The sequence below is a fragment of the Oryx dammah genome, unplaced genomic scaffold (assembly GCF_014754425.2).
Source record: "Oryx dammah isolate SB20612 unplaced genomic scaffold, SCBI_Odam_1.1 HiC_scaffold_6, whole genome shotgun sequence".
Classification (NCBI taxonomy): Eukaryota; Metazoa; Chordata; class Mammalia; order Artiodactyla; family Bovidae; genus Oryx; species Oryx dammah.
In genome coordinates, this window is record NW_024070190.1 from 29840762 (window position 1) to 29864279 (window position 23518).

The 23518-nt window shown below is 37.9% G+C and overlaps 1 protein-coding gene across 4 annotated transcripts in view; it reads right to left on the reverse strand.

Moving 5' to 3' along the window:
• VCL (vinculin) overlaps positions 1–23518 on the reverse strand; it is a 109288-nt gene that overhangs the window by 17066 nt on the left and 68704 nt on the right. For 2 of the 4 annotated variants that reach the window (XM_040242400.1, XM_040242402.1), the window contains exons 5-13: positions 23168–23290; positions 21600–21760; positions 13860–13953; positions 12746–12893; positions 9404–9557; positions 8444–8619; positions 6195–6385; positions 4765–4964; positions 3376–3504 (exon numbers count right to left, since the gene is read on the reverse strand). In XM_040242400.1, the coding sequence (XP_040098334.1) occupies positions 3376–3504; positions 4765–4964; positions 6195–6385; positions 8444–8619; positions 9404–9557; positions 12746–12893; positions 13860–13953; positions 21600–21760; positions 23168–23290 (1376 nt within the window). The remainder of the gene's footprint in view (positions 1–3375; positions 3505–4764; positions 4965–6194; positions 6386–8443; positions 8620–9403; positions 9558–12745; positions 12894–13859; positions 13954–21599; positions 21761–23167; positions 23291–23518) is intronic. The other 2 variants (XM_040242401.1, XM_040242403.1) reach the window with 1 other exon arrangement.

Here is a 23518-nt window from a genome sequence, read left to right on the forward strand (position 1 = left end):
AGACAACAGTCACACACTGAGTCCTGGCCTTGCCATATCTCCTCAGAAATTTGGTCATTAGCACCACATGTATGCAGACAAGTGCACACACACCCTTGAATTTCAGTTCAACTAATGCTTACCAAGTGCAAACGAGACATACAGAGCTGTGTGGTCTACAGAAGTTCACAGCATCCAAAGACTTAACCCCCCTTTCCCAAAGGCTTATCCTCCAGTTTGAAGAGGTCAGAAAAACCTTCTCCAGGTTGGTGGCTGAATGCGTTAAAGGCCAAGACTATCCACGGAGTCCTAACCAGAGCCCCTGCCTCCTCAGGGCAGCTCACATATCCCATTACCATTAATGTTGTAAACGTTCTGCCCCTGACCTCCGTAGGAAAAACGATAGCTGGTGCTCACACCCAGGCCTGACACAAGCGAAATACGGCTTATTTCCATCACCCCAAAGCAAAACTATCTACTGAATTGTTCATTCAGGTCACACATCTGCTTCAGCATGGATATTATTCAAAGTCGCATACCTCGAAGGGGACAACTGAACTTAGGGGACAGAAGTTCCTCTGTCATCTGTCTGAACATTATGAGGACTGACGCTCAGCAGCAGTCCTCGGTGACACTTATACACAGAGCACGTCAGGACTGCCTAGAGGAATCTACCCTCCTCTTTACCTCCTCTAGAAGGTCTACCTGCCTGTACTTGGAGTCAAGTTCTGCCTCCTAGCATACACTCTCTAAAGGTCTCTTGGCCCAAAAACAGACTCTTCATTGCCAGGATTCTCTGTTTACCCAACTCAAGTCTTCTCCATCCTGGCCTCTTCTTTGGATTCAGCCATTAATGGGTTCTTGCCATTTAATGCTCAGAATCTCTTCCTAAATCTCTGGTCTTCTGGTCCTCTTCTCCTGGCCTCCATCCTTGTTTCTCTCCTTGTCTGGTCTCCCTACTCTGAATATACAAGGCTTTTGCTGACTTTGTCGACCATCTCAATCCCAGACCACGTCCACTACTCCCTCTGACTTAATCTACTGCTTCGCTTGCTTTTCATGTCATGAAACCAAAATTTACTGAGCACTTACTATGTGCCACGCTCTGGAACGGCTGCTAAAGATACAAAGATGAGTAAGACATTATTTCTGCATCTCAAGGAGCTCACATCCTAGCAGGGTCTAAAAGGCCCACAAACAGATGCCTACAATAGTTGTGTGCTATCTGAAATAATAAATTTAAGCATTGATACCTGGGAGGAAAAAGGCACATAACCTATCCAGGAAGAAAAGGATACTAGAATAAAGGATAAATAGAAATTAGCCAAAAGAGATGATGGGGAAGATAATTAGGTAGAGAGATAGAGAGAACAAAGACATGGAGAAAAGAAAGGACAGAGTAGGCAGGAAACTATAAGCAAAGAGGTATTTATTGCAGGGACATGAACTGAGAAGCAGGGCTTTGTGTGAAACAGGGGTAAGGAGAGTATTAGAAACCGGATCACAGAGCCCTGGCTTTCTCCTATGTGAAAAGGAAGGACCACTGAAAAGTTTAAGCAGGAAAATATCAGGCTCAGACCTTTAATTTTATGTGTGCCTTAGTGACCGATTCAAAGACCAGTCACAGCTGCATAGTCACACACAAGGGACAAGGATCAGAATTACAGCTGTGGCAACATGAATAGAAATTAGAATTCAAGACATATTTGTGAGATCAAATTAGCTTGTCTTACTTTATTGATGAAGGGAAGAGTCAGTGGCAACTCACAAATTTCTAATAGGAAAAAAACAGGACAATACATGCTGTGGTACCCAGCAGTATCTAGGTAGAGATTACCAACAGAGTTTGCCTACTCATCTGACACCGAGAGAGTGAACTGCCCAGGAATCAAGGCCACAGAACAAAAATGGGGATCATTAGTAAATAAGAATAACACAAACTTCTGCCCACCTGTTCTACACTGCCTTGGGTGCCTGACCCAACTCCTTCTCCTTCACTGCCAGGACTACAGAGTCTAGAAAACCAAATATTTGCTTTCCTAGATTCCTTTGCAGTCAGGTAGCCTTGTAACAGAGTTCCAGTCAATGAGACATACACAAAAGTCTCCTGGAGGATTTCTGGGAGTGTTTACTTTCATTTATTCAGCGCCAATGATGTGCCAAGAATTGTGCCAAGAAATGGGAATAAAGTAATGACAAAACAAAATCCCTGCCCACATGGAGCTTTCATGCTAACATGAGGGAAACATACAAAGAAAAATGAGGTAAATATGCAAGTGTTGATAAACACAAAGGAGAAACAGGATGTGGAGATATGGAAATTCCTTGGGCTGGGGTTGCTCTCTTAGGTGGTGACCCCAAAGTGATGTTTCAGTAGAGAGCTGAAGAAAGTGAGTAAACAGTATTTGCAGTTATCTGTGGGAGGATCAGAGAAGAGCAAGGGCTTCAAGATTAGAACATATAAACAAGGAATACTAGGAATACAATACAAGAATGTCAATGCAAAGCGAGGAGCATGAGAGGGATGAGAGGTACCAGATGAGGTCAGAGAAGTAGATGGGGACCATCTCAGATGCAGTGGTGTGACAAAGATGCTGGTTATCAACCCACACAAACTCATAGAGCCAGAAATGCCTATCTCTTTCCAATTCTGCTTACAGTGACTTCACACTGAACCAGTCATCGTGGGAGTATTTACATCATGAAAGTCAACAAACTTTACAAATCAGTCTTTTGTTTTTTGTTTTCTCCTCGAGAGCTGGTCTACCAGCACATCACTGGCCTTACTGTTCATTGTAAGGACTCTGGCTTCACTCTGGGACAGAGAGGAGTAATCTGAAGGGTTTGAGTAAAAGAATGACATCAAATGACTTAAAAGAAGTGTCCTGACTTCAGTGTCAAGAATAAAGGGTCCTAAGGACACACTGCAGGGACAGTTATGACTAGAGGGACTGTTATGGCAGTTATGACCGAGGTGTCCCCATTCCTCATTTCTTACTGCCTTGAACATAATGCCCAGGGCTGCATCAGCCATCTCTATCAGGAAAGATCATGAATATCACAGAGATGCCAGCTTTCAAGGTGTCAAGCTGCTGAATCAATGCCAAGGCTACCTAGCTCCCTGTTTCTTGTTATGTGATAAAAATAAAACCCATTGTTTTCATCTCTGATGGTCAGGTCTTCCACTACTTGCAAGTGAAGACATGTCCTAAAGAGATTCCTAGCTGAAATACGTGGTGATTGAAATAAGTGGCAAGGCCTTCCTTCCCTCTTCTACTCTTCATCCCCAAGTTCCCAACCACCCCGATGTACACTGTAGTCACATTTTACCTTCACACATGCACACACACACACACAGATGGCCAATAGGAGAAATGGAAGACCTCGGACACCCACCTCTTCCCTATTGGGTGCATCAGGAGGAGCAGTGGCTGCCACTGCCAACAGCTTGATGGGAGTTGTGGTATCACTGAAAACATCTGACACCTCCTGAGTCATGGCCTCCTGCATCCGGGCTTTCAGATCCTTAAAAACATTGTTTACAAATGAAATTTTCCATAAATATCCAAAAAGCACATCTGCCACTGTCTTCTCTTCCCATTCATTCCTTCAGTGTTTCTTTCAATGTTATCAACTGTGAGTATCAACCGTGTACAAAGCACTGAGCTAGCATAAAACAGGTGTAAGAAGTGAATCTTACCCTCTAAGCAATTAAGGACATAACCCACATTGCTCTGGAGAGTGTTCCACCCAAGTAAGAAATCTTATTTCATTTCTTGATGGCCTCTAAGAAATCATACTAAGAATCACAGGGTTGAGCCCAAAGAAGACCATGAGATGAGATAATTCCTCACCAGTCCCAATGCTGGAGGGGCCTGACATGATCTCAGTAACTGTAAGATACTGTGGATACAGTGCCAAATTTCTAAGTAATTTCTTATATTTAGAAGAAAGAAATCAATAATGGATTTTTTTTGGATACATGATATTTCAAATAAATTTCAAGAAAAACTCAATAACCAATATATGTATCCATTTTCTAACACGGATCTAAAGAAGAGAATTCTCAGAAGTCATGAAAAAAACTCCTTTTTATAATTCATATTTAGTCCAACCTAAGGTTTTTCTTTGTTTGCTTTTTAGTTGCACTATAAGGCATATGGAACTTCTCTGACCAGGGGGACAAGGGATTGAACCCATGACCCTTGCAGTGGAAGTGTGGAGTCTTAACCACTGGACCACCAGGGAAGTTCCAGTCCAAGTCTTAGAATAGATTTATACTCAAAAAAGTTTCAGTCACCTCCACTGTTTCTCAAAGTGGATGGCATGCACTGGCTGGTGATATCTAAGAAGATTTTAGATGTTATACAGAAAAATGTTTTTATTTTAATAATTGTTTCTTTTACAGAATATTAGAAAAAATATAACTAGCTCATCAAGCTCCTGACTTCAAAATTATTATAAACTTTTCTTTTAAATAAATTTAAGTTTAAAAAAGGAGTCCATTTTAAGAAAAAAAGCTGGCTGACTAAACAAGTGTAAGTGATACGTGATAGAGCAGATATGAAAGAGCTCTTGTATTTCTTGGGAAACACAGTTTTAACTGCTATCACACACTGATAAGCTTTTTCCTAATAAACTCTGGATTTTCTTACATTCTTGATCACATCTTTTTCACTTTCCCTAGACTCAGGAAATTATGTATTTTAAAAACTCACTCCCTCCCTAGTTTTTCAATTATAGTTAAGCATAAGAAATGCAATGATACATGCTCCCGAGCTCTACCTTTAAGGAGTCTTGGAGCTGAGATGCAAGAGCTCTCGCCTGGGGGCTCTCCCCTTCCCCTCTGGCAGCCAGGTCAGCCAGCTGGGCTGTCAGCTGGTCCACTCGGTCACACTGTGCAAGAAGATCCTGGCGATAAGGCCCCATCATGACATTAGCCAGACGATGCCCTTCGGCCACAAGCCCTCGGATGGCAGCCTGACCTGTACCAGGAGGGAAAACACTGACACTCACATGGATATGGACAGGCCAATCACTGTGCCATTCTGGTAAGGATTTCTTTTTTTAATAGTAACATTTAGTGGTGTGTTCCCCCCCCCCCCACTAAAAAGACAAAACATTTGAGAAATATAAAAAATGTAAAAAAATATAAACCACCCATAATCCCATCTCTCGGAGACTAATATATTTGAACATTTCCTTCCAGTTTTTTTAATGCATTGCATGCTCCTCTATATACATACATACATTTCTCTTTTATAAATCTGGGATAAACTATACATTAACTTTTATTCTGTGCTTCTTTTTATTTAACATGAGCATTTTTCTACATCATTAAATATTATTCAAAAATCATGATCTAAAACTTATGTAATATTTTATCATATGAACCTAATTGTTGACAATTTACTTATTAAATATTTATGTTGTTTATATATATTCTTGTAACTCCTTAGAAATATCTCTAATTATTTCTTAGAATAAATTCCTATAAGTCAAATTGCTGAGTCAATGAGTATGAACTTTTTTTAAAGCTCTTGACATATAATAATTCCAAATTGCCATTCAGAAAATTTGTACCAAGTTATTCCTCCACGAGTAAATTATACATCTGCCTGATTAGCCAACACTGGATTAATTAAAATAATTTAAATTTTTCCAATGAATGCAGCAAACAAACTAAATATATCTTTCAGCTTCAACAGGCTTGGTATCATAATATGACCTAAATTCTTATAGTTCCATTCCTAAAATCTCTCAAAAATCAAAATTTTAGGTTATCAATTCTACAGGTGATTGTGTGATGCAGGAGACTTCACAACTGAAAATAACGTTGGTAGTTAAGTACCTTTTATTTAGTTTTAAAAATTATATTTAACTGTCAACTTTCTAAGGACTGTAATAACAGAAAGAAATATAATAGAATAAAAGTATACTTAAACTGGAAATAATTAGCTCAAAGTTTCAATTGCAACCTGAGGACTTTTCTATTTGCCTGCAACAAAGTCATTTATTTGCTAATACTTTTGATTAAATCAAAGAAATACTACTGGCTACATTCAGAGATGGAGTCCTACTGTGGAATTACTTACTCACCAGTGACTAAAGAGCCCCTCTGTACCTAATCACAGATGACACAGGATCTCTAGCAACAACTTGCTTATCTTCACTGAAACAAGTTTAATGAGGGCTAAGTCCACTAATAGCCTTACCAACTCCCCGGTCATCCACAGTAGGATTATCAATCCACCGCTGCGCTTGCTCAATCTTGCCTTCAAGGTGGACAGCTGCTTTGGCAGGTCTGCTGTTGGCCACAGCCCTGTTTGTTTTAGTCTGTAAGTTCTGTAGGGCTGTGGCCACCTGTTTGGCTAATGCTCGGGCCTCTGGGGAATCTCCTTTTCCTCTGCAGAGAAAAAAATAGTCACCTTGTCACACCAAGATACTCTTCACATTGAGATGACTTAACTGATAATAGGAACGCTAATGAAATGATAAATTGCTAATGATTATTATTAACTTGACTTGAAAGGAAAGGGATTTATCTATTTGGCCCTTAAATAAGAAATTAATACTATAAATTCTGATTGTTTTTCCTAGTTAAGACAGTTAAATATGAGTTTGGTCATTCTGGCTCAACCAAGCTCAACCATTTGGTAAGCTGAGCTCAGTCATCAATAGATTAGCTGACTGTTCCTTCCCTCTAGCCTGCCACCTCAAGAGTATGACTCATTTTATAGCTCAAGTCCAGTAGGCCATAGAAAAGTAAACCAGGAGAAAAGTGTACCTGTCTCACTGATAAAACTGCAAATATTACCCTACCTGACAGAATGACTAATTTAGATACCATCTTAAGAGCTCCTTTATGATTCTAAATTTTTATACTTTCTCCATTTTTGTAAAGCTGGACAAAAAAGGTAACTGCCCTGTCAGGAAGTTTTATATAAATACATAAATTAGATAGATATTATAAGTAATGATGGCATGTGACCAAACATGAAGGTCTGCTGTTTAAGTGTCATCATTAACTCTCTCTTCATTAAGAAACATTAATGAGTGCTTGCTATGAATATGGGCTTGTGTTTAGATCCTAAGAACACAGTTTCCTACTCTGTGTATTTTTGTATCTAGTAAAAATGTAAGCAGACTGCACTAACAGGCTAATGTTAATAAACAGATGCCTAAATTTGTCGATACTGTATTTTGCATGTGTGGGTGCTCAGTCATTTCAGTCATGTCTGACTCTTGAGACCCTATGGACTGTAGCCCACCAGGCTCCTCTCTCCTTGGGATTCTCCAGGCAAGAATACTAGAGTGGGTTGCCCTGCCATACACCAGGGCATCTTCGTGACCCAGGGATCAAACCCACGTCTATTATGTCTCATGCATGGATAGCCAGGTTCTTTAGCACTACCTGGAAAACCCATTGTATTTTACAATTGTCTAGTTATACATTTTCCCACCTACATAATTTAAGATTTGGGATATAAAGCAGTGACCCCCAATTGATTGAGCTCGATACCAAATCAAATCTTAGCTATTACATAAGCTGCTATCACCACAACCTCCCGCCTAAAGTATGTCCACCCCGCTCTCGCTCATTTCTATTTCATGGTCTGAGGCAGGAGTTTGCTTTCTTAGCCAATATTGCTCTCTTAGCCAATGTAAGATTTGAAAGAACTCTCAAGTACCTCTTTGGGAAAAAGGTAGGCACTCTCCCATGGAAGAACAGGAACTGAAACATACAAGTTAAATGAAACACAGAAAAACAGGAACTGAAGCATTCAAGTATCTTAAATCTCTCAAGATACTTGACTATCGTTATCCCTGGAGAAGTGGCTAGAGGACTGAGGCGGGAGAGCGAATCAACTCTTAACTCTTGCTATTGTATACTTTCTTAATGTCCTTTTAGCATGTGATGCAGTTGCTTTCTTAAGACAGAAAAATATCTTTCAAAAGGAGAAAGCAACACCTTTTTTCAATATAATCAAAGTAGGTGCTAAGAAGGCCTTATCTGTCTGATTTTTAAAAAAATCTTCAAAAGAAGCTGTGGTGAGAACATCATATTTAAGGATCTTTTATAATTGCTACATAAAAAATACACTGCTTAGGAAGGAAGAAAATGTTTTCTTATGTCTCCTCAATCCTACCCCACACACACCCCTATCTTTTCACAGCTAGCCACAAGTTATTTTCCTCATATGCCTGCAAAACAGAAAAGTCACAAATATGGTGTAGCAGGATGTCCTAAGAAATTTAAAAAACAGATCCCAAAAAAGGTGTTCTTAGTATCCTAAATTAATTAATTAATTTAAAACCATCTGCCCTTACCATGTCACACAGAATCAATGAGAATACAGGAGAAGAGCATCATATGTGCATTTAACCTATAAAATTTAACTACATATGTCTTAGGGGGGAGAAGGGAGGAGTTAAAGCATCATTTAACTGATTAAATACATACTGTCTCCGCAGATCTCCTAATTTAGAAGTCAGAGCAGATATTTCTCCAAGAGAACGCAGAATGTCATCTCTCTCTTTAGGATCATCACATAATTCTGCTATTTTCCGAGCTTCAGCCAAAGCCCCTCGAATCTGTTCTTCTCCTTCTGGTCCACCATTTGGATCTGCAAGCCAATTCTACACACACAGAAATGAAAAAGAAGCACACTGTGATTTACTCATGAACCAATTTTATTCAACTTAACAAGGGCATCAGAAATATTTCAAAAGTAATCACAAGGCATATCAGCAATAATGCTAGTCTTTATTATTTTACATTGGTTCTTGCTAAGGTAAAATCAAATCAATCCATCTTGTTAAAACTGACTTTTTTATGCTCATCAGGATAAAATATCTTCATGAGTTTTATCTTATCTTTGAATTAATCATACCTTATTAATTCTTCAGTTTCTTAAACATTTTTCTTCATGAAATACTTGAAAATCATTTTACAGTAGAGTAGTATCAAAAACTTTTAACCCTTTAACATTGCTATGACCAAATACAGTTGTGAATTCTGAGATGAAGAACAGTTTTAACATACTGCCTGGAGAATCCCAGGGACGGGGGAGCCTGGTGGGCTGCCATCTATGAGGTCGCACAGAGTCGGACACGACTGAAGCGACTTAGCAGCAGCAGCAGTCTCCATCAGGAACCAGGAGAATGGTACTCAGAACACTTATTTTTAACTAACTGAAGTATTCAAAATTAAGATCTCCATTTCAAAATATAGATAAACATTAGTCTTAAGCCTGTGGTAGTAGGAAACATGTTAACAATGACAGCTGCTGGGAATCAGTCACCACTTAGAAACACCCATTATCCACCACAGAAAATCGGGAGGAGGGAGATATAGGATATTTATAGAACATTTGTCTTTGTCTTTTATTTCCCACCCCTCCTGAAAAATCACCATCGCTACCTGAGCAGCATCGATCTTCTTTGCAATGCTCTGCTTTGAGTTGGTCATGGCTTCCAGCTTGCGGGCTGCATTTTCCACTTTTGCTGTGAGCACATCCAGACCCTGAGACACTTGCTGGGCTTTCTGCATGGCCACGGGTGAGGCTCCTTGTCCTCTACTCAAACAGACAGATGTGTTTCTGTTGTACTCTCTCAAAATCTTAATGGCAAAATAATACTAAAAGCATAGTGTATATCATTTTGCTAACATATTTGTCCTTTTTCCTTTTCTCCACTAAATCTGGGATAACACAAGGAAACAGAGAGAAACAAAGCAAAACATCCAAACCATCTTAAAACCAGTAGCAGGGACTTTTCTGGCAGTTCAGTGGTTAAGACTCTGAGTTTCGGCTGCAATGAGCATGAGTTCGATCCCTGTTTGAATTATTAAGACCCTACATGTCGTGCAGCATGGTCAAAACAAAACAAAAAAGAAAACAACAATATCATACAGAAGCTTTAAGGAACTGAATAACCACTTTAAGACTAGACCTGCAAATTTTGATAATTATAATTTTCCTCTTGGTGATTACATAACTAAACCTAATCTTTAGAGGGGCAAACGCACTTGTGATCTTATTGCTATGGAGGGTTTGTTACCATAGTAGGTATGCTTTAGAAATAAACAGCCCATTAGGTTGTCTTATTTATGGGCAAATATACATTGAAAATGTTTCAGGAGGCAGCATGCATGGTGTTACTGAAAGCACACCGCACCAGGACCAAGGAGATCTGTGTTCAAATCATGGCTCCTGTTACCTGTGGAACCTTATGATGTTTAACTTCTTTGGGCTTCAGTTTTCTAACTTAGAAAATGAAGAATGGGTAGGTAACAATACTTGCCCTGCTTATTAAACACAGTAGTGCCACACAAAAAGAAATAGTTGAAAACAGTTTGGCAATAAACCAATACACATATATAACTATTATTACTACAGAACTGTCATTATCATAACCTAATGGTTATCTTAAGTATCGACCTTCCATCCCTATGCATCCTGTACGTATCAAAAGCAGTTAGTACTGAGTGAAAGGGCACAGAGTGACAAGTTCTCGCCAAGTTCCTAAATAACTAATTTCTTTATTTTCCTTTCTCAGAAGTGGTATGCTGCTACTACAAAAAATGGTGCGAGTTAGTGGAAACTTATTTTCCCTTTGTAACAGACTTCCCAAGTCATAAGAAAGTAAGATATGCCATCTTTTTATATTCATATTTTTTAGTCCACCCAGCCTGGTAAATTCAATGATAGTGAGAAACAATTCCATCATTTGGTCCAACAGCATGGCTAATCATAACCCAAGCTTCTGATTTTAGGATAACCTCCAAACATCTTTGCTTCCTTTAATGATAGTATGGATTATAGACTTATCATTCATCTATCTAACCTCTTTTTTAAACTTATGTTTCTCATGTACACCAATATTTGAGGTAGTGAACTCAATAATATTTATTGCCAATAATATTTGTATATAAATATATACACATGTTTTACTTATGTTTGACACCTCCGTTTTATGGCAAAGGATCTGAGACTTTTGGAAAGATACTTTTTATGTTTTATTTTTTTCTTTCAAATCTAACAATTCATGATGAGGAACCTTGTTTGTGTAAGAGTCCAACTGTGAAAAAGTAAAAATATTTACAGGCTACATAATTTTTCATTCAAAAGAAAAAGCTTATTGAGTCCCATGGAGAGGAAAATATACATTTACAATCCTAGGTGACCGAATAAAAGAATACTAAAGAGGAAACTGTTATTGAGTTTCAGCCGCTAAACTGTTAGAAAGTTAGGCATATCCAAGAAAGGATAACAGGGAGACAGCTTTGCAATCTTTCATTGTGAAAAGGAGATTGCAGGCGCCAGTGTGAAGCAGATTCACTGGGGCTCCTCACTGCTTCAACCTTTTCTCTTTATAGATTTATGGTCGATCCTGTACAGAAACTACCTCATTCTCTTGTTCAGATTCATCTTTCTCTAAATACATATAACTGTGTACTTGAGAATTCCAACTGAAAGCTGTCTACCACACTGTGAAAAGGCTGCAGACAAAAGAGGCAGCAGAGAGAAATTAGAAGAGCCAAGAATCTTGTCAAAAAGGCATTGGCATTTCTCCGAATGGGAACAGGACTTCTTTTTATCCTTTCTGTAAAGTTTCTGTCAGGCTCATGACAGAGGAGACTGCTTCACAGCAGGAGAAAAGGCCCACTGCACTCAATGAGATCACATTTATTTATGCAGTTTCTTCTTTCCTTCAAGGTAAAGACTCTTACCCTGAAGCCCATGGAGCTTCCAGGGCTACAGTGAATCCATGAACTTCTGGAAATTACACATAATATTGTATAAGCATGTTTATATGCATCTTTTTTAGGTAGAGATTGATAGTCTTCATCAAATTATAAAAATGACCTGGGTCCAAAACAGGTTAGGAACCGTATTTAGGACTTCCCCGGTCATCCAGTGGTTAAGACTCTATAATGCAGGGGACACAGGTTCAATCCTTGATTGGGAAATGAAGATCCCACATGCCACATGGCATGGCCAAAGAAAAAAAATAACTATATTCTGGATTCCATTATGTTAATACATTTGAGGCCGTGTGTAATGGTGTGCAACACATCAAGGAGTGTTCCTGAGGTCTTAGTTTGTAGGTAATTCCAATTACCTCGAGATGTGTCATGACCATCTTGAAGCAAAATTAAACTCTATCTATACCTCAATTTTCTCAATACCCATAGTATAAAATTTCATAAAAATTGAAGATCTTTTAGAACTTCATTAACTATATGTATGAGTTCCAAACAAACCTATTATACTGAGTTTTCTTATCAGCAAACTAAACACAGTTTGGAGGAATGGAGTTGGATTCTAAAAGCCAAAACTTGAAGTGGCTAAGAGACAGATAAAAGAATTATAAAACTAAATGAATAATAATCAAATAGAAACTCAACAGAGCCTAGATATGACCAACACAGAGGATAATCTATTTAACTGATTTTTTAAATTCCAATTTATGTTTCTTTTTCTCTCCATCATCCTTCATAAAAGACATCTATCCACTATACCTTGTTTTTCATAAGCCTATGACTAGAAACTAAAAAAACATATTTCTATATTTCAACTTTACTACAAGGCATCTACATATTTTAAAAGTTCATCAAAGGGAAAATTCACTCCAATTCCAACATAGAATGTAATACCTACATTATCTATTAGCCAAAGAGAACTTGCTTCTGAATCACTCCATCAGAAGCAAGATCCCAATTGTTACCACCAGTGCTCTGGTGAGAGCAGAGGAACTTTACCTGGCTCGGAGGTCAGCCACTTGGTCAGTCATCTGCCCTAGCATTTTGCAGGTTCCCAGGATCTCCCTGCGTTCTTTGCCTGCACAGAGTTCACCAACTTTTCCAGCTTCATCTAAGATCTGCCTGATGGCCTGTTCACCAGCATCACCTAAAATAAAGAGATATTCAAGGGAGTAACCTGGTAGCCTAGTGGTTAGGATGTTGGGCTTTCACTGCCATGGCCTGCGTTCAATCCCTGGCTGGGGAACTGAGATCCCACAAGCCAGGGGCAGCCAGAAAAAAGAGAGAGAGAGAGATTCAATATCTACATTATAGATCTATTAATTATTTAGAGAGGATGCTTTACAAGTCATTTCATTCATGAAGGAATGGATGATTTTAAATGACTAGTGAATAGAAGGCAATACATCTGATAGTTAATAGCCAAGCAGTGCCCTTAAACCGTAGGGTGAGGTTTCAACCACAGAGACTGCTGAAAAAGATTCTTGGAACCATAAACAGCTGGAGATAATAAGCAGCTTGTGGTAAGCATATGGATGAGATGAAAGTAGGCTCTAACAATTTAATAGTACTTAACACCTCCAAACTCTATTAGGCTTTATACATTCATTCAAATATTAATCTAAAACTGAATAAATATTAGATTAGAAAATCCATAAAGCCTAGCTCAATAACCTATTTGGGTCTTATCTTTATACAAGTCAACTTTGCTTCCCAATTCTTATTAGCATCATCATTTCATCTACTTAATTAAGTATTCTGTTGGCATAAATGGAAATCTGCCCAATGGGAACTAGAAGAGAAGAGCTTTTATTCAAAATAATTACCTTTCTGATTCAGGGAAAGGGTGAACCAATAATCTGGCAAAGAATGCCCAGTTCACTTTGGTTTATTCCTCTGTGATGAGAGGTAATTAATTCATGCCCTTCATCCTTTAGAGGACCAGAAATGCTTCAATTAATCAAAACTATCAGAGAATGGCATATGCCCCTAAATGTTGCAGTAGTTATCTCAGAATTATGAGATTATGAAATGAATTCTTTTTTTTTTTTTTTCATTTTCTTTCTGCCTGCTTTTTGATGTATCTATCAGAAAAGTAAAACCAGAGGGTTACCTGGGGAGGCATTGGGATCACGGAGCCAACCTTTAGCCTGGTTCAGTTTGGAGTCTATGGAGGCCAGTGCTCTCTTCATGGCTTCAGTGTCCTTTTGAAGAAAAGTATAAATTATTTTCTTTGCAAAAACTGAAATACCATGATACAAAGTAAGACAGAGAAGAAGCTACACCATTAACATACAATAGCTACAGTAGTCCTACAACAGCCTTAAAAATATTCTCATCACACCATAACGCTTATTTCTGTCAAAATGCAACATCTTGCATGCAAATCTTCAGTTAATTCTATTTTCTGGTCTCCCTATTGCTAAACTATGAAAACTGGTAAAACTGCTCAAGTCAAAGCAGTTTAATATCATCAGCAAGAAAAAGCTCTTTTGTCACATGCCTCATCATCAGCCTTTCTACTAGTCAACATTCATATACTGCAGCCCTGCCAAAGCCTTCCTGGCTTCAGAGAAGCCTCATTAAGATGTGGTGCCACAAATCACAGTTTCTCTTACATCTTGTTTTGAAATATACACACTGGATGATATTTCACTATGTTTAATTAACCCGAGGAACCTGAAATTACTGGTTAGAAGAAAACTGAAAATTTTAATCTAACAATTTAGTTTTAATCCCACAAATAAACCACTGAATGTATCAAAAGAAAGAAATACATTTAGCTTTCTCTGCCACTCCTCATCCTTAGTTCCCTTACCATCCCTAACCTGGAAGAAGAGGCAAGATAGAATAAGGGGGTCTCAATCTATTGTTTACAATCAGGATGCATAGTGACTAGCATAATACCTCCCAGGATACAGCATGAGAAGTCTAAATAGACTAATCACTTTTAAAATATACACATATTTTAATAGGGTTTTTTAAGCAAATAAAAATACAGAAAACAATATAACAAATATGTATGAACCCATTCTCACAACTGAATGACTGGCCATCTCTTAAGTCTCTAACACCTTAAAAGTCAGTCTCTCTCTCTTTTATTAACACTCAGGGAACTGGCTGTTACAGAGTCCATCCATCAAAGTACAGAGTTACCCTCTGAAACTCTACGGAATGTCTTAAATGCCCACCTCTTTTCAATTTCCACTGTTGTAAATTGGGGTTCTTAAAAGTGTGGTGCCACCAGTTTTCCACTTGGGGGCACTAAGAGCATCCCCACTTTAAACGCAAACAAAACCCAGCACTAGCACCAGTAAGTATAGGGAGCATTCATAATTAGGCTTAGAGTTTCAGCAGAACTGACCCCAGCTTTTCCAAAGTACTCAGTCAAATTATAGAACTCGCAGCTTTAGACTCCCTCTTTCCCCATCTAAACAGATACAGACTGTTCTCCTGTTATAAACTTGTCTACTTCAGGCTCTAAAAAACACATTCTCATCCACAGCAACTAAAAAGAAGTGAACTAAATTACTGAAAAAAATGGAAATAAAATATTTTTTATTATTGAGGTGTAAGAAATTATGATAGCTACTATCAATAAAAGTCTGAGTTGTAGGAGGATCTATTTTTAAATCCATTTGTATTTAGTGCAAGTAGACAAGTGGCATTTAAGTGCTTTGATTCTCAAATATTTGTTCCTCCTCCATCTTGTTCTAATCACTCTGTACAGCAAACACCTTGCCTTCAAAAGTCAACTTTAGTTTAATTCCAAATTAGCAAGACCCAAATTAATATCGTTTTAAAGAAAGCCTCAGGCAATACCCAACCTCTGAGCTGGATAGCTTTCAGGGTCTAATATAAGTTATAGGACTTTTTCTAGATACAGATTTTTTAAAAATTCACAATCTCTCACCTAGTGCACATGCTGAAGAGGAGAAACTGAAATCATGTAAAAATACTTAATTTAAAACCTCTTAATAACTATTTCTCTGATACACATATATATTTAGTGAAAAATTCAATAGATATTTATTGTATTTCAAAATCTAAATTTAAGAGGAAACAAAGATCAGAAATTTTCCAGTGTCTACTCTAGCTATTAGTTAGGAAACTAACCTTAATTGAGCATTTCTTGCATGTTAGGTTCTACTTTAGCCATTTTTTCCCTCATTGCTTCATTTAACTTCAATTTAAAATTAAGGGGCTCAGTCCTAGAAGCCCCATTTGATCTCAAACCTCATTATTTTCTGATGGATGAAATTCAAGAATTTTTTTTTTCTTTTACTAAAGAGAGTTGTCAAAGATTCCACTAACCTTTTACAGTAGTCAGCAAATCTTTTGCTTTGCCAGTTTTGGATTGGTTAATACAGTCACTGCCCAGAAAATTAGCTCTATAAATCAAATTCATAATTCTTACTAACCTAAATAACTGCCTTTACTCACCACTGCCCAAAAATGATTTGAAACACATAGAAAAACCGGTTTTGCTCAGCATTCAGTATCCTCAAAAGTCACTGTTTTTCCTCTCCCTAATAAAGCATGGCTACCACACTTCAAGGAAAGAATCCAACTCTAAGGATGTGACTAATTTGGTCCTGAGGAGATGTGACAATATGAAGAAGTTAACACTATTTCTTATAATTACTATCATTTTCTCTTAAAAAGAATCAGTGGCAAATATGCAATGAAGATGCATTTTTAAACTGGGAAATTCAATTAGCAAAAATTTTAACAGAATCAATTTTAGACAATTTTGGAGATTTAAAACTGGGAGGGCCACATTAAATTCTTTCTGGAATAAGACAAGTTGTAAATAATCATTTAAACACAGTACATTTAAATGTCATATCTATTGGGCTGACCAAGAAGTTTGTTCGAGTCCCCAACAAACTTTTTGACCAACCACATTAAAAGCAAAAATGTCTATAGGAATATAAATTGTGGTGTCCTAAGAATGTCATAAGAATTTCTTTTGAAGGGGAGTGTTATTATGGAAGTAACAGAATTCTGACATAAGCAACAACAGAAGTATACTAACACTAGATATAATATAAACAAATTCAACTAGGACTAAGAAGCAATTTTGAAAGGATGAAAATAATCATAACTCTGTGGCCAACTACATTATGTACCACAGAGCTTTTAGTTAAACCTTGCCATGTAGGTCTAAGTACCCAGAGTACCCTCTGGGTATGAAACACAACAGAAAAAAACTGCACCTTCACTAAGTACTTTTCTCTATAATATCTCAAATTTGGGAAAGAGAAAAGTCTTCACCAACCTATTCTCTGTTTGTTGTTGTTGTTGGGTTTTGTTGTGGTTTTTTTTTTTAGTGAATATAAAAAAGATCAGATATAGTTGTGCAGCTCTGGGGACAGCTGGCAGGGTTCTGGCCCCTCTTGCTCTGGTTCCTTTTATTGTAAAACTCTTAGGAGTTCAGGTTTTAAATGAAAAGAAACACAGTTCCTTGAAACTCCGCCACACATACTGAAAGTCAGAAGGACAACCTAAAAGACTTCGTTTTCCATGCTTTTCCAGAAACTGAAACACTTCTGAAATTTAATACAGAGTTAGACCTAAAGAACATTAAATAATATTAATACCAAGAACCACTGAGTTCCTCCCACAAACAGTCAAGAGGAAGTGTGGTAGGAAAAGTGAGCTCCTGCAATCCCATGCTCTTGAAAATTTTAAATATGTGACTAAGGACCCCCTCTCATTCACTGCCCAACCTACTCTCCTTTTAACACCTCCTGTCCCCACCCTTCCCACTCCATTCCATTTCTGACCACATTTCTAACTCCAAATCCATATTTTAAACAAAGATGTTTTTGGAAAGTTAAATTGGGTAGTAACACAAAATCCTGTAAACTACATTTAACCAAGGAGAGAAAGTTGTCTAGCCCTGAACCTCCAGGCAAGCCTCCCAGGCATCAGTTCCTCATTTCTAAGAACACCTTCTCAGTGCTACAATTCCGCACCACCTATGCGCACACAATCAGTTGTATCAACTAAAAGATCACTTGGATCAGAAGGGAAATGTCAATTTAACATGGTGGGCTTTTCTCCTTTGGTTGGCGGAGAGGGTAAGATATATAAATGCTTAAATTAACTATTTATCTCAGACTCTAAGAGATAAATCCATTGTGTTAGCTGCATACTAGAATACTAATATTGCATCACATTAAAAGACTCATAAAAAGCTCATAGATAACCTTATTTTTTCAAAATTGAAATAAAAATCAACACTTAAACCCCAATGGTGTGCAGTAAGGGAAAGTGTTATAGAATCACAGGTTCTAAGCAGTATTTCCTTCTTTGGTACTCTAATCTGCACAAAGACATCTGAGTCACTCACTACATTTACCCACCACCAACCTAGGCCCACAGTGGGAGGAGATATACCACAGGGACAAATTCTGAATAACTGACTCAGGGTGCAGTTACAGGAACACCTCATAGGGTTCAAAAATTCTCAGTAATGGAACGTTTTTAAAATTTTTCTCATTTCCTCTTTATTCTCAACATGCATCAAAATACAAGTAATATAAACACCAAAAAAAATTAATATATATTGCTAAATTTACAAAGGGTAAAATGTGAATTCTGTTTAATCCCTAAATTTTTTTGGCTCATGATGTATTCTCAGGAAAAATGCTAAACTAGTTTTTAAAAATCATTACAAGATGATTATTGATTTAAGGGGGGAGAATTTTTATTTTCAAAATAAAAGGAAGGGTTTAAAGTCAAAATACTTTTAAATTTGTAAATCTGACATCTGAATGTAGGTATAAAACATAAAATAGCTATTGCATTGCCTCTTTAAAATCTTAATTTATTTGGCAAGACGCACTTTTACCAAGAATTTTTTCCACTTACTTTCTTCCCCCACTTTTCTAGAGGAATCATCACTTTCCAGGAGAAAACTGCACCAATGGGGAGGCATGAAACAAGTATGGTAAGACAAAGTTAATTCTTTATTGGTAAGGGGTGAGAGGAGGTAAAAATATTGCATGTATTAAACAGAATGGGAACCCAGGGGTCACAGACAGACACAGGGTCTGATTAATTCACTGCTTACAGGTGAGCAATGAAAGATACATAATGCTACTGAACTGAAAAATAACTAAAATCCTAGTTACCAACTTCCATTTTCAGGGTAAAATTTTTTTCTAAATATTCTTGCAACTAATAAAAACAATTACTCTTAGGGGGTAAGGGAGATAGAGTGGAAGGGGATTGGGATGAGAGTTAGCTATGTCATATATATCTTTTTATAGCATTTTGACTTTTGAATCAGGTAAATGTATAACAAAAGCAAAAGGAAGTTTAAAAATAAATATTCATTGCTCATTCGGATGTCATTTTGTACTTAAGCTTCTTTTGGCTGAGCTAATTTTATTTATTTCCTTTAATTCTGATAGTTTTACAGTATCCTAACAGTCTGATTCCTTCCAGATCAGCATAAAACTGAGATGGCTATTAGACTGTGACACAGTGGGGGCCAGGTCTATTTCCCTTGTATGTGCCCCCAAGTGCCTAATCTTCCTCCTGAAAACCTCAACTGACCACAGTTTTGGTTTTGGTCTTTAAAGAAGCAGCTCTCAAATTTTCACAAAGTAAAGCTCAATGACTTATTCTAATTGATGGATGACTTTTCCCCTCTAAAAATAGAAACATGACGGTTGCAGTGCCTGATCCTCATTTTTTACTATTTCTCATCTGCTAGAAGCAAAGGGAAGAGAATAAGGAAAGAGATTAGGTTAGGGGAACATGAGGTCATAGAGAACGACGGCTGATTCACAGCTCATACAGCAGAACATGCAGTGAGCCAGGGACTGAAGTTAGGAAAAACTTTAGGTACACCTGACTTTTTCCTTTTGATTCTGCAGGCTTGGATTACTGTGAAGGACAGGTGCCTCACTGAGATTCTCTAGCCTACCTATTATCATTATGGCTTAAAACCTCAATGATGCATCTCCAAAAGCCAAGTTCCAGAGCCTGCAAAGGAAACTGGCACGAGAGACAAATACAGAGATGGCATCAGCTGGAAGTTTCCTTTGCTAAGAGCAGGATCCACAGATAACTTAGGGGTCACCCACATGGGGAAATCTGCCCCTCAAAAGAAGTCAGTGGGAATGACCAGGTCAAAGCAGTTCCCAGGAGCCTGCTCAAAGAGAGGAACTGTTTAGTCGCTCAGTCGTGTCCGACTCTTTGTGACACCATGGATGATGGCCCATCAGGCTCCTCTGTCCGTGAGATTTCCCAGGCAAGAATATTGGAGTGGATTGCCATTTCCTTCAGGAGATCCTCCATCTCCAGGAGATCTTCCCGACCCAGGGAATGAACCCACATCGCCTGCACTGGCAGGGGGATCCTCTACCACTGAGCCACCAGGGAAGTCCCCAAAGAGAGGAAAGCGCGCACCAAATATGGAAAGCCTGACATCCCATATTAATGTCTTTCCTCTTGCTTCCCCCCAAAAAACAGCTCCTTTTGAGCTAAACAGTCCACCCAGCACAGCCCCAAGTCCCATATTAAGTCACATTCTGACGCATAATCGAGCACAGTGCTACACACCGGCACACAGGATAAGGCATGGCACACAGCACAAGAAAACCTCACAGACATGCTTTTTCTCTTTTTAAGCAAGAAACTAAAAGGCAAGAGAAAGCTTACCTTCTAAACGTGAGAAAAAGAATAAAACAAACAAGAGAACAAAAAAAGATGCATAAAGAAGTCATAACAGGGAAGTGAAAGTTGTCAAACATGCAAAAGCAAAATTAAGTAAAATATCAAAGACTTTATATGATTTTACCATATGGATTTAAAATATAGTCTCAGGACTTGTTCAATAATTTCATGCCTCTGAAAACAAATCCATGGTTAAGATAATCTAACTAATTTCTCCTACACATTTAGTTTAACTTCCTGAGCAACAAAAGAGACAGAATTGGTAATTTTAGGCCCAGCTTCAGCCTTAACTTTTAGGTGTCCTAGAGGACAAACAGAGCCCTACTGGACACCCAGTGGAAATCATACAACAAAATCCCTTCTGCAGTCTGCTATCAGACTGCTGGGTGGCCCCGGAGATAATATTTGGGTCCACACGGTAGGGGAAGCTGGGTCCTAGAGACAGTGGGATCCCCCCACTGCCTGCATCTTGGGCTCCTATAAGAGAAGTGTCTCTGTTTCCAATCACTAAACAGGGAGAAGCAGGCCAGAGCAGCACCTCAAACCCCTGCTGCTGGGGTCTAGGAGGAATCCACCAGCCCTTGTGGAGTCCAACAGGAAATTATAGACCAAGGGGAAAGGGACCCCTCAAACTAACAGACAATGTGAAAACTAATATTTCAGTGAAGCTTTCTTTAGGGAGAATGGAATGATAAAGAGACACACTTAGAAATGCCTACATTTTCCTTCATAGATTTCTCTGGGTCAAAAGCTGATTAAGAAAAGTTTTCCATAAAATTCAGCTGTAGGCATATTCTGTATCTTACTTAGTAACCTAGCAACAACCACCCACGTGAAAGGCAGGGCTCCTACCCAGGGGAGTATACACCACAGCAGAACTCCTCCACCAACTCAATAAACGAGATTCCAGTTTGAAAGAAAAGCTACACATCTCAGCTTTTAACCAACATTCACCTCACATACCTATTTATTTGTTCTACCTGAAAACAAAGGAAAAGTGCAAAAGCAGCAAGTAATTCATGAAATAAAGATGAAATTACTTCCATAATATCTAAGTAGTCTTAGGCTGCACGAAATTATAAGATAAAATGTGAAACAATCACACCCCAAAGAGGGGAGAATTGGGGATTTTGCTTATTTCTTCCCCAATAACACTTACCTTGCTGGCCCAGGCATCTTCGTCCCAGGAAGTGAGTTGTAATACACGAATGATCTCATTAATTTCAGCACTCATCTTTTCTACAGTAAAATTGCGATTTTTCAAAGCTTCTTCAATTCCTTGGTTTTTGGAATTTTTAGTTGTTACAAAAATCTTCATAGCTGTAAAAATAAACAAAAGATCAGAAACTAAGTTTGGAATGTAATCTTTCTGTATTACAATAGTCACACAAAATGTTTCACACTTTGAACATGTTTTGGGCCTCTAAGGTCTTAAAAAGAATATGAAAATAAACACTACAAGTCTGCTATTGAAATTCCACTATCAGCAACCTTCCCTGTAAAGAAAACTGAAGGTACAAAACATCACCACACCATGATCAGGGAACTAATTTAACACGCATGTACCGAAGATCCAAAATATCCACTATTTCTAAATCAGTTACCATCCAGGCCTAACACTGGTCCCATCTAACACAAACCTAATGGGACAAGATAAAAACAGTCAGTTAAACTGTAACCAAATATGCTGCTGCCTCAATCCTAGTGGAAGATCCCAGTGTTGAGTTTACCTTCCATGATTTCTCTTAACACATAGGAAGGACTATCTAACCCCTACAAGTAAAGAAGAAAATAGTAATGAAACATCGGAAAAGAAAATATCTTCTCATAAACTAATAAAATTATAAAAACAAAGATTAATCAACATTTTATTGAGTTACCCAAATTAGAAAGAAATATTTTTCCCAAAAGTCTTTCTGCCACATGGAACAGTTGGCCTCAAAAAACATATTTTTGAGAAGACTATGAGACTCTATTTACAATTTTTTATTTTCTAGTTTATATAAGGGCTTTCTGAACTCTTATACTCACATCTCCTATTTTAATCACTACCTGAAAAATGACAAAGCAGGAAGGCAGTAGCTGGGAGGTTACAGTGACATGCCTTAAAAGGTTTTGAAAATAAAGAAACCCTCTTAGAGTTAAACCAACTAACACATAACTTGACTAAGAAAATTTACATAAACAACAAGATATGTGATACATACTAGAAATATCTGATACATACTAGACTCTTAATAAGCACAATTTTCTTTTGCTAGTTGAGAGAGCAGCCGTCATGTTTGCATTTCTGGGCTCTGCCCAATGGGAAGGTGATCCTAGCTGGTATAGACCATCAGCTCTTCAACATAGAGAAGAGCCAGGAAAGGGATGTGGACTCAGTTCTCTACTATATAGTGTTCTAGATCTAATCCAGCTCCTAATTTTTTTTCCCAAGTACAAATAAAAGGGGTCAAGATCCATACATCTAAAACTAGAGTTCCTAGAGAAGAAAAGGAGCCTGTTAGAACTTCAAGGGAACAGTAGGTTGCAATAGGAGGGCAGTTTCACACAAAGAGCAGGAGGAGAGCATTAAAGAAAGTGAATCCTGGCTCTTAGCTAACCAGCTGCATTTTTACCTAGGCTGAAGGACATGCAACTAAACAGAAAATAAAATGAACACCAGAGTTTAGAACATATAAACACTTTTTTTTTTCTTCTGTAAGATAAAGTACAGACAGAAAATACCTGAAATGAGAACTGGCAGCAACTCTTTCACAGTGTTCATTGAGTTCACCAACATCACTCGATGCTCCTGGTGAGTCAGTTCCTGCTGCCTCTCGTCAATCATCTTGGCCATCTTAGTCATTCCTGGGGCACAGGGAATAAATTGTACAGGGTGAGTAGTGAAACAATCCAGAGTCAGGCTTTCTGAGCCTATATTCACTATGAATTACTATGAAAGTCCAAACTGCCCACTTATTTAAACATACATACTATCAATGAACTCTATCATTTATAACATTGAATTTTGCAGAACAGTTCTAACTTAAGGCAAATGTATTCTTCTCATTAAAATTAATTTAATAAATATAAATC